We start from the raw sequence: 10,753 nt of genomic DNA, 5'->3' as shown, positions 1-10,753 counted from the left end.
TGTTTGTGGGTGTGTCTGGGAGTTTGTGTCGGAAACGACGTTGCCACGTCTGCTTATTATAAGCGACCTTGGGCTTCTTTTTCTGTAAAGTTGCTTGTAAACATTGGTAGTTACACGGGTTGCGTTTTTGTTGTTGCTTGTTTCTAAAGTGTACTTGCTTATTTAGGCTTGCTTCCAACATCTTTTTAATTATAATTTAATCCGTGGTTCTCAAATATTTTCATGAAAATGTTTTGTGACCAGGCAGGGGAGCATTTGTGTTGTTCGAATGTTCAAAAAATATTCCAAATATTCCACAGATCTACAAGCTCCTGTGAGCTTGTAGATGCAGTAGGTTTAAAAGTGCTCATGTGGCTTCTTTTGGGCTTCTTTTCCTAGACCGCGTTGCTTATTTCTCTCACCTAACCTGGCAACAATGGTCGGAAAGGAGCCCTAACTGACTGATTGTACAGAAATCTGTTGTTGCTCGAAAATGTCTGCGGTGCCTGATGGCAAAAAACTAGTCCGAAGCCCGAGTGGCCTTCGCATGGTGCCGGAGAACGGTGCTTTCAACAGTCCGTTCTCACTGGACGAGCCCCAGTGGGTTCCGGATAAAGAGGTACGTTAGTGGTAGCGGTTGGACGATGGAATCCTGCCACATTAGGTCCCCCGGACCTGGGCGTTGTAATGTAGGCACTGCTCGGTGTTACAGCAGAAGTGGTGACTTATTTGATTCTGTGACCATGCTCTTATGATGGAAATCATGGAATGTATTATCTGTGGTGGAAGAAGTACTCAGATATTTTACTTAAGTAGCATCACCGCAATAAATAAATAAAAACTGTTACAAGTATAAAGTCCCGTGTTGAAAATGTTACTGAGTAAAAGTACAAAAGTATTGGCATGTACTTAAAGTACCAAAAGTAATAGTGCTAAAATGTTTGAAAATAGCAGATCTACAAGCTCGTGAGCTGGTAGATCTGCTATTTTCAAACTATAACTATAACTATAGTTATGTGATTTGGAACATTTTGACATTTCGTTTCAAAATGTCACAAAAGAGAATGTGTCATGTCATAATAAGATGTAACATCGCAAACGCCTTTTATTGCAAGTGGTACCCTGGAAGTCACATACTACGATATGTCACAAAGCTGAGTGTAACAGCCTGTCAAGAGAACTCATTTCAAGCTAGCAAGCTACAGCTAACAGCTACTATGTCCTGCAACTGCTATATAAGCTGTCTGGCAAGTGGATTTAACATGTTCACTGACGCCTCAAACATCTCAATGTGTTTTCGTATAATTACTATGTTATGCCTGTGGCATGTATTGATAAGCAACAATGTATATGTAGAGACTGTTGACTGGCTGAGTGGAGGCAAGGAAAGCTTGTGGATTGCCAAACATGTTGGACTGATATCTACAATTCAGTAACAACAGTGGTGGAGAAAGTATTACTTTATTTTTTTGTAAAAGTATCAATAGTGCAATGTAGAAATACTCTGTTACAAGTAGAAGTCCGGAATTCAAAATTGACACAAGTAAAAATACAAAATATTTGTATCAAAATGTACTTAAAGTACCAAAAGTAGAAAGTAAAAGTACTCATTATGCAGAAGGTTCCATTTCACAAGTTTTCAAATGTATAAAAAAATCTTTTGAAAATAGCAGATCTGCAACGCATTGTGAGCTGGTAGATCGGCTATTTTCAAATGGCCGAAATGTATATAGGGATAGGGCTGAAGTGGTTAATGTATGTTTTGTAATAATAATTTATAAAGTAACTAGAAACTAAAGTTTTCAAATAATTGTAGTGGAGTAAAAGTAAATTGGAAATACTCCGGTAAAGTAAAAAAATACCTCAAAATTGTACAGCATTTGAGTAAATGTACTTAGTTACTTTACACCACTGATATCTACTATCCAGTAACAATAGCCCTCCTCTGTCCCTCTGGTTTGTCTTGGCTGACCGAGGTTATGGCATCATGCAAGCAGAAAGATACATTATGTGGTTTGTGGAGGAGAAATGCGAGCTGCCTACTGAACTGTCAGTATAGCTGGAGTGCTTGCACTGGCTGCTTAGAGAAGCATTTGGCACAGAAGTGAGCTCAGTCAAGTTAATGATTATTTACCTGCTTGTTTTCCATACACAGGATGTTTTTTTTTCCTGTAATGCTAGCTGCAAAACAGGGATTGGCTGGACATAATAGTTGAAATGTGTGCTGTTAACATTTTTCAGTTACACCAGCCACTTGCTGTGCTTCGGAAGTCTGTGCAGTTAATATTGTTTGAGTTTCTAACTCCAGCTGACTGACAGTGACAGTAACTAGCGAATGTCGTGGTTTTGACCTAAAAATTTATAAATATTCGCTTCCAATGTAATGATGCAGGCTTGTGTGTCACAAATGCAATTTTAGCATTCAATACAAATGCTTTAAGCACAAAGAAAGAAACAAGACAAAGTTTTATGTCTGGACTACATATTGGAACCGTAATAATATATCTGTAATTAAAGTATCTGTGCTGGCGGACAGACTTCTTGTATTTCAGTTTCATGGGTCTATGTCAGTATGTGAGGAAATATCTTCCGCTAAAACATTTTGTGTGATTCAGCACCTTTTTGCCCTGTTGATCTCCTGCCTGTTCTAGCTCCTGCTGAACTTGAATCCAGCCAGCAGCACCATGGCTTGCATAACATCCTGTTTTCAATTCTCTTCCAGTGTCCCAGATGTATGCAGTGTGATACCAAGTTTGACTTCATCACAAGAAAGGTCTGTTTTGTTTTGTAACACTACTGTGGGGTGCAAGTCACTGTTGTATGAGTTTATATGAAAAAGCAATGAAGTTAGACAATACTTACACTTGCATCACTAGAGCCTTTCTTTTTGTTGTGAAACTGGAAGGATGGGCTTCCATCCACATTGTCGGTGACAGACACCTAGGGCTGTGTGGTGACTTCTCTGAAACTATGAGCAGCATAAATTAAACAGGTTGGAGAACACTGACTGATAGATATTCGTGTTTCAATTTCCTGTGTGACTCACTTTCGACAGCACATTATGTTGCAAAGCCCAATTAGACAATTAATTGGGCAGTGAGATGTCTGTGTGTGTATAAGTATATCACTCTACAGAGGTGTCCACCAGAGGGTGCTGAAAACACCAAAACAAACATTGTATGCTTTGGCTTCATTCTAAGTGTCTTCCCAGATGTTTCCTCTATCCTCACTTGAACCAAGTTTAATTTGGTCTGCAATTTTGACAATCATGCCAATCCTGCTCCATGCAGGCATCTCTGAGCACCTATGAGCGAGGAAACATGAGTGTATCCTTCCAGGAATATTTTCCAAGATAAACGGCATGATATTAATGACTGCCCCTACAGCTGGCAATGTTACATTTTACATTTATATTTAGGAACACTCATGAATTAAATACGTACAATGTGAAATGTAAAAATGAATTCCAAAGGATACTATTTTCATAGAACATCCCACCCCCACTTACCTATGCATGTACTGTATGCCTCATGAAATGTCAGCAACAGTCAATACAAGTATGTGATTGGTTGATGATCTTAATGATGTGCAGACAAAGGTTCTTCGATTGGCCAGGTTTTCTGATGTTTGTTATGATATTGTTTTTTTGCTTGGCGGTGTCACGCACTGAAAATAGCCGATCTACAACCTCACAACAGATTGGCAATTTCTGGTGCATGACACCTGCGTGCAACTGAAGTATATCTCAGGCTTAATAGTACTAATTGTAGTGCCTGTCTCTTGCTTGTCTCCCAGCACCACTGTCGTCGGTGTGGCCGGTGTTTCTGTGACAAATGCTGCAGCAGGAAGGTGGCCCTGCCCAGGATGTGCTTTGTGGATCCTGTCAGGCAGTGTGCAGAGTGCAGCCTCGTCTCCCACAAAGAGATGGAGTTTTATGACAAACAGCTCAAAGTGCTCATGGGAGGTGAGCGCTTGCTGTAAATCACAATCGCAGAATTTTTAATTGATCAGAAATGTAAAATTTGATTTATACTTAGTTGCATGTTGGTGTCACACAGAAAATAGCACTCTAATAATTATTCCGAAATGCCTTAAAAATAATTACAACTCTTTTTACCTCATAGCCACCTCACAGTGTGAGAGAGACCATTTTGTAAAAGTAGGCCAAAGTCGCTTATAATTTGCGGGCATGGCAACACCGTGCTGAATGTCGCTCTGAAAAGTAGGTCAAAGTCACTTATAATTAGAGGACATGGCAACGCTGAGCGTGGCGGTGGCGTGCACGCTCGTTTCTCTCTCTCTCTCTCTCTCTCTCTCTCTCCCCCCCCCCCCCCTCCCTCCCCTGTCTCTCTCTCCCTACGAGCACACACACCAAATCCTCATGCGGCCAGAGCCGTCGCCCGTCGCGAACACACACACACGACCGTCGTACGAACACAAATACATACACAGGCACAACAGGTTGAAGTAATGTGTTAGGAACTAAAGAGAATTAAAGAATTACCTGTTGTAATTATGGGGGGGGGGGGTATTTGTTACGTGTGTGTGTCTGTCTCTCCGTCTGTGTCTTTCTCTCTCTCTCTCCCCCCCTCCCGGTTCAGTCTTTTTTTCCCCGTTACTGCCGTATCGGTGTCAGATGTCGATTTAGGCAGAGCCATGTTCTGTGGATGTAGGGAACAACACGACTCTCTCATCGCGGTGAGATGTGTGTGTGTGTCCATGACGGTCCAACGCCAGAGCTTGCTTGTTTCTCACACATGATTGGCTTGCGAAATCGTGACGATTTTGACGTTGCAGCACATCCCGGAAGTAAACTGTGAGCTGAAATATTGCAAACACTTTGTGATTATTAGAAGACACATGTGAAGGTGGAAAAGAAAGTAGATGATGTTGTCAGCTTAGCCATACGTGATTTTTGTAGCAAGTTGGGAGAGAATTGGACCACTGCTTTGGCCATGAGCTACCTAAGGTTTTGGTACGTACAGAGGCACAGACTTGAATTGTGTGGCAGGATGGGGCATTGGGGGATCTGTTTTGTGTGTATCCAATTATTATTAATAATTTCTAGGCTTGGGTACTTGCCATCTTCGGATAAAGTTCATTTGAGTATGTACACAGACAAAAAAGACGGAAGCCTAAAGTAAACAGTTTGAGTTAGATAGCAAGTGTTTATAGCGAGCACATTATTCTATGTGGTAATACCCATACAGTTGATGCTAGCCAGTAGTTGACATTAACTTCAGTTTCTAAGCCATATTGTGAAGGCAGTGTGCCGCATTTGTGGAAAAATAATATTCACCGCACAAGTTAATCTAATCTAAGATTGCATTAAAGGATTTTTAAATGGTAAGGTAAACCACTGCATACCTTTTTCATACCATTATAGCCCTATGTACACCCATCCTCATGCTTGCACGGGCTGGTCTGGTTTAGTTCAGTTTGTGGTTATAAATAAGGCCCTTCACCACCACGCTGTGTCACTCAGCCAGGCTCTTAATGATAAATCCATTAGCAGCCAACATGGTGCTCCATGGGGAAGACTGGGTTGGCCTCATATGCTTTATTCATAGTGACATTATCAATAGCTCAGTGGAACAAGGCCCTGGTAGATTTCATTGTGCTGGACTGCAGTGTACATTTTACATGGAACTCTCTATTTATTTCTATTAAATAAAAGATTGTAAAGGAGCACTTCACCCATTTTCAACCGTACTTTCATATTGTTGGTCCTTACTAATACTCATTATAAGATGGTACTATTTCTGTCTACTCGCTCTGCATCTCAGAGCGTAGCTTTTTATAGAAGCAAGAACAATGGCTTCTATTTCAGCATGCTAACTTTCTGGGAAAAGAAAGGCTGTAGTTTCCATTAGCTTAGAATCCCCACCTCTGAGCCACGGAGTGAGTAGACAGAAATGGTACCATCTTATAATGAGCATTAGTGACGACCAAGGGGGTATTGGGACCCCCTCTAAAACGAGATGGTACATCTCAAGGGGTTTATCCTAATAAAGAAACTTGAACACACACACACACACACACACACACACACACACACACCAATTATATGAAGATACTATTGAAACTGGGTGAAGTGCTTTTTTGTGTTCTGTTTTATTCTAGTTTTCAGCTTTTTTCAGTGAATGGTTTTGTTTTCGTTCTTAGGTGGGACATTTGTGGTCACTCTGGGCACATCAGACGCGTCTGAGACCATGATGTGTCGTCTCTCCAATAACCACAGGTACTGTACTGTCAGTGTTTCTTTAGACACCATCCAGAATTGACCCCTTGACCCGTGGAGGTCTGTAAATCTCAACTAACCAATGAAGCCTGATTTATACAAGCTTATACCTGATTTATACAAGCTCACAGTACCCCCCCCTCTCTCCCCCCCCCCCCCCCCAAAGGTATCTGTTCCTAGATGGAGAGAGTCATTTTGAGGTGGAGTTGTCTCGTATTTCCAGCATGCAGGTGTTGACAGACGGTACCAGTCCAGGAGGTAAGGCACAGGGTGTCTTCACTGCTCCAACAGTACAACCTGATGCTACTATAGTGACCAAGCAAAAATACTACAGCTAACATGAATTATGTTTCTAACAATAATGTGTTCTGTTTTATATTAACAACCTTCTTTCTTCTTCTTGTACTGCTTTGACTCACGGTGGCCTGGGGTCTTTTCTTCTCCTACTGGGCTTAGAGAATGACATTCACACTTACACCAGTCTACTGGACAGTCAGTATATCTCTGAAGGTTAGACCTGGCCGGCTTCATAAAGTGTCTCAATCTTCTCAGTGTCACTCCAAATCACTCTATTATTCCCATGCAGCTTGTGTGCGTCTCATTTCATAGCCGGTGTGTCCTGGGAGTGGTGGACATTAACATTAATTCCATAGTGGCATACTCTTTCCAAAAGAGTCTTTATTCTCAGTCAAGTCTTTCTTCTGAGCTAAAATATGGATTATTTTCCCTGGAAGAAATTGCCCTGGATGTCTGACCTCCCAGTCACCTTTTTACCAATTCTAAATAGAGTAACGTGAGTTGGGATCAAGTCCTTTTCCCTTGGTTCCTGGCTTTGAAGACTATGTGTGTTTGTGTTCTTTTCTGTTTGGTACTGGACAGAAATTCAGATGAATTAGATTATTTTATTTATTTATGTTGCACATCCATTTGTCTCTGCATCTTTTTGTTTGTGAGGAACCTGCATGTTCCATGTGTTGGTTTGGTTAATAATAATTATTGAACTGTCTGTCTTGTCTAGTACATTAGTGATTATTATACAGTAAAAATGCTGAATGCACATTCTCACAGGAATATAAGCTGATACAGGAAGCAGATATTGGTAAATGGATACCTTGGCATTTTGTGTGCTGTTTGTTGTCCTTTCCTGGACATTTGTCATTCTCATATTTGGAGTATAAGACACTTGATCCATTGTCCTCTGAGGTACCTTAAAGTGGCCTCTTTAAGTCATTAGCATTACTTAAGTGTCATTAAATATCTAGCTTGTGGAACCAGTTAGTTGCAGTGAGTGATTCTAATGCGTTGTTGATTTCTTTCAGTGAACTGAAGTTTCAGCTTATTTCTTATTCCAACTATTTTTGGATCGTGCCAGAAAAGATACCAGGCTAACATGGAAATTGTCACATATTCCGCAAAATGTCATGGTAGCCCTTGATGGTAGATATCTGAAGTGAAGCCAGTTTGCGGTCTTCTTTTATGGCTAAAGAGACAGACGAATGATTTATTGTATAGCCTCTTTGACAATTGAATCCTATTTAGTTGACAGGTAATTTAGTCATTCATTATTATCAGGCATTCTTAATCTCTGTCATACCAGTTCATCTCTCTCTTTATGTGTGTACTGTACGTCCAGGAGGAACCTCGCGGGCCAGTGGTATGTTGCTCCATTATAAGCCAATGGGCTCCCAGGATGCCCAGCAGCTTCGTATGGAAGCTGCTGAGGACAAAAAGGTGGCGTCAATGTGGCTGGCCGCCATGCACAAGGTACACAAATCAAGAAGATAATGGTGATAATACTGGATGTAATGAAAGTAATAATAGTAATAATTCTGGATTGCTAGGATCCCTTTGATGGTGTTTGAGTGGTTGATTGATTGTATACGTTATTGGACAGAAATGTAAACCGCATAAAGTACAGTCAGACATTTGGGCTAAAAGGATAACACAAAAAAGTCCTTGGGGCTTGTTTCCATTGTGGCCCTATATGTGTCAATACACATTGTCAAGACACATTAATAGATTCAATATTTTCACAGTACAGTTGGTGCAGGGACTGGATACACTTAATAATGGAAATGAATATGCCTAATGCAGGATATACAGTATAAGACGCATTATACTATATCTGTTTACATGTACATTCAGCAGTTTATGACTATTCAAATTGTGTATCTGCAGCTGTAGTGAGAGACCAACAGTTGATTCGACACTGTCTGACAACCAGTTATTATGAACTCTCATTTAGCCTCTTGTCTTTCACTCCTAGAGGAAGCAAGACAAGCTGTTATGTATAAAGGTTTATGCCTTTGTGTCATTCAGTCCAGGCCCCCAGGGATTATTATTTGTGGCAGTGGGAAGTGTGGTGATCAGAGAGAGGCTGTCCTTACGGTCACATGTTCAATCCCCACAACAGCCAGTGTACCAATTAACAGCCTGATGTTTATTTCTCTTCCTACACTATTATACAGTCTATAATGTACATTTTATATTTCTTTAGTGTATATTGTGTATATTTTATAGCTATTTATGCTTACCTTTATTATAACATATCATTGCTCATCTTAAAAACAAAAATACAAAGTAATTAGAAAAAAATCACACCCTGTGTGAAGTGGGCGGTGTCTTGCTAGCTAATCACAATACTGAATGGAGTCAACCAATCATGTACAAAAGATAAATACATTTATTGAAACACTCTTTATGATGGACGAAACCATAACTTGAAAAAAACAATTTTTGGTTTTTTTCAAGTTATGGTTTCTTATATAGGGCTATGCACATGTGTCATGTGACACTGGCCAATCACAGTCCTGAATAGACTGTGATTGGCCAATCACAGCACAGGATAATTGTACAAATTTCCTGGGCCCAGATCACAGCGCAGGAAAATGTACATTTTTCCAAATCTCACTTATAGGGGCGGTTTCACCGCCCAAAAATCAACGGTAAACAAAACTTTTTTGGCAACATAAATAATACAACAATGGATACACAGTATGAATGAAAAATAAATATTAGTAGAAAAGGGTGTATGTGCAAGTGAATGTTGGTGTAAGCGTGGAAGACTATGATCTCAGAATCAATATCTGCCTCTCTTCCTCTCCCCCATCTTTCTGTTGTTTGTCTGTCTGTCTGTCTGTTTGTCTCTCTCTCTCACGTCCCCACACTCTTTCCCCCCTCTTTCTTTTTCCCTTGCTCTCTTTCCAAACCCTGCCCCCCTGTCTCTCCAACTCTCTTTATTTCCCACACACAGGCAGCCAAGTTGTTGTATGAAGCCAGGGACCAGTGATCTGTCCAACCAGACAGATGAACTCGACACCCGACAGCACACATCCAAGTCTCTCGTACCCTCAGCCAGGCTGGGTATGGTTTCAATCCTAGCTGTTCCAGTTCTGCGTATTAATTCTTTGTCAGTTCTCAATGCCTATGATGATGATGATTATTATCACCCTCGTGGGAATATTTTGAAACTGGTTTATACTAGAACAAACATCTTAATTATGACCTTTTTAAAACTCTCTTTCAAAGAGTGTTCATTCTTCAGATTTGTTTAATACTTAAAATTCAGGGCTTGGAGCAAAATTGCAACTAATTGAAGAGTGAGACAGCTGGAATAGAGAGTTTTCTGATGCCTTTTGATGCCGAATTATGTTTATCAGTTCTAATCCCATTCTTCTCAATGCGGAACTGGAATTGGTTTGTGAGACTCAAACCCTGTGCCTCACACGATATCTCTTAATGCCTACAATCTGTTCTCTCACACTTAACTTGAACTCTTAATGGTGGTCCATGCAATGTCATCACTGATGTCATCAAGTACAAGTCCTAACTGTCCGTCTACATTCAAAAACATATCTTAGAATACACAAATCTCCTGGGTTACTCTGAGGATTGTTTGTGTGTCCACTAGAATGTTTTGGTTATTAAATTGCTGTCTGGGTGCTGGAGAGAACTGCTTTGTGTGTGTGTGTGTGTGTGTGTGTGTGTCAGTCACAGGTCAGTATTTAGTTTTGAGAGGGCAGCCCACTAACCATTGTATTTTTCTATAAGTAAACAACGTAGAAATCTGAGAGGAACACAGTTAAGAGGAGAAGTACACAGTAAAATGTGTGTACTACAAATGTAACCAAATTGTTACATTTGTATACTCGCAGAGTTACAAATGTATAAATGAACAGGATTTTACAGTGTAGGACTCAACCCTAGGCCTAGTCTCGGGTAGCCAGATGATTGGATATCTCCACCTGCCAATCAGTCGGTAGAGATCTCTGAAAGTCTGACTGATTTCAGACAGAGCTGAAGGTATTCATATTTTTTTCCCCCTAAACAACTGGTCCAGTAGTCTCAGCCATGTGAACCATCGATGGACCTGTAGGTGTCATTCTAAAAGAAAATATGCAGCATTTTCCTTGGAGAGTTTAAATTAGTCTGTCAAACAATAAATGACAACAAATGAATCTCATGAATTGCTGTGATTAATACAAAATGTTCAATCGCATACTACTACCATATTAAACTACTATAAAGCATATT

The 10,753-nt window shown here is 40.3% G+C and overlaps 1 protein-coding gene across 2 annotated transcripts; it reads left to right on the top strand.

Annotated features, from left to right (window-relative positions):
• The first annotated feature begins 429 nt into the window (after positions 1–429).
• zfyve21 (zinc finger, FYVE domain containing 21) lies at positions 430–10,172 on the top strand. 2 transcript variants are annotated; one of them, XM_080413770.1, is made up of 8 exons: positions 430–598; positions 2,702–2,752; positions 3,775–3,943; positions 6,145–6,220; positions 6,387–6,478; positions 6,677–6,730; positions 7,854–7,984; positions 9,474–10,172. In XM_080413770.1, exons 1-8 carry the CDS (start codon positions 473–475, stop codon positions 9,507–9,509), a joined length of 735 nt encoding a protein of 244 aa, XP_080269896.1. In that variant the 5' UTR covers positions 430–472; the 3' UTR covers positions 9,510–10,172. The 2 variants fall into 2 exon arrangements, with proteins under 2 accessions (XP_080269896.1, XP_080269897.1); XM_080413771.1 differs by lacking the exon at positions 6,677–6,730.
• Positions 10,173–10,753: the final 581 nt, after the last annotated feature.

Source organism: Gymnoscopelus braueri, assembly GCF_963280865.1.
Source record: "Gymnoscopelus braueri genome assembly, chromosome: 19".
In the NCBI taxonomy this organism is placed as follows: Eukaryota; Metazoa; Chordata; class Actinopteri; order Myctophiformes; family Myctophidae; genus Gymnoscopelus; species Gymnoscopelus braueri.
The sequence above is the reverse complement of the archived record's forward strand: the minus strand, read 5'-3'. Positions and strand labels throughout refer to the sequence as shown.

Excerpts from the sequence above, each read along its gene's own strand:
- zfyve21 (XM_080413770.1), top strand. The coding sequence starts at position 473 with ATGTCTGCGGTGCCTGATGGCAAAAAACTAGTCCGAAGCCCGAGTGGC. Across the intron at positions 6,479-6,676 it reads AGACGGTACCAGTCCAGGAG|AGAATGACATTCACACTTAC; the intron begins GTAAGGCACAGG and ends TACTGGGCTTAG. Across the intron at positions 7,985-9,473 it reads GGCTGGCCGCCATGCACAAG|GCAGCCAAGTTGTTGTATGA; the intron begins GTACACAAATCA and ends TCCCACACACAG.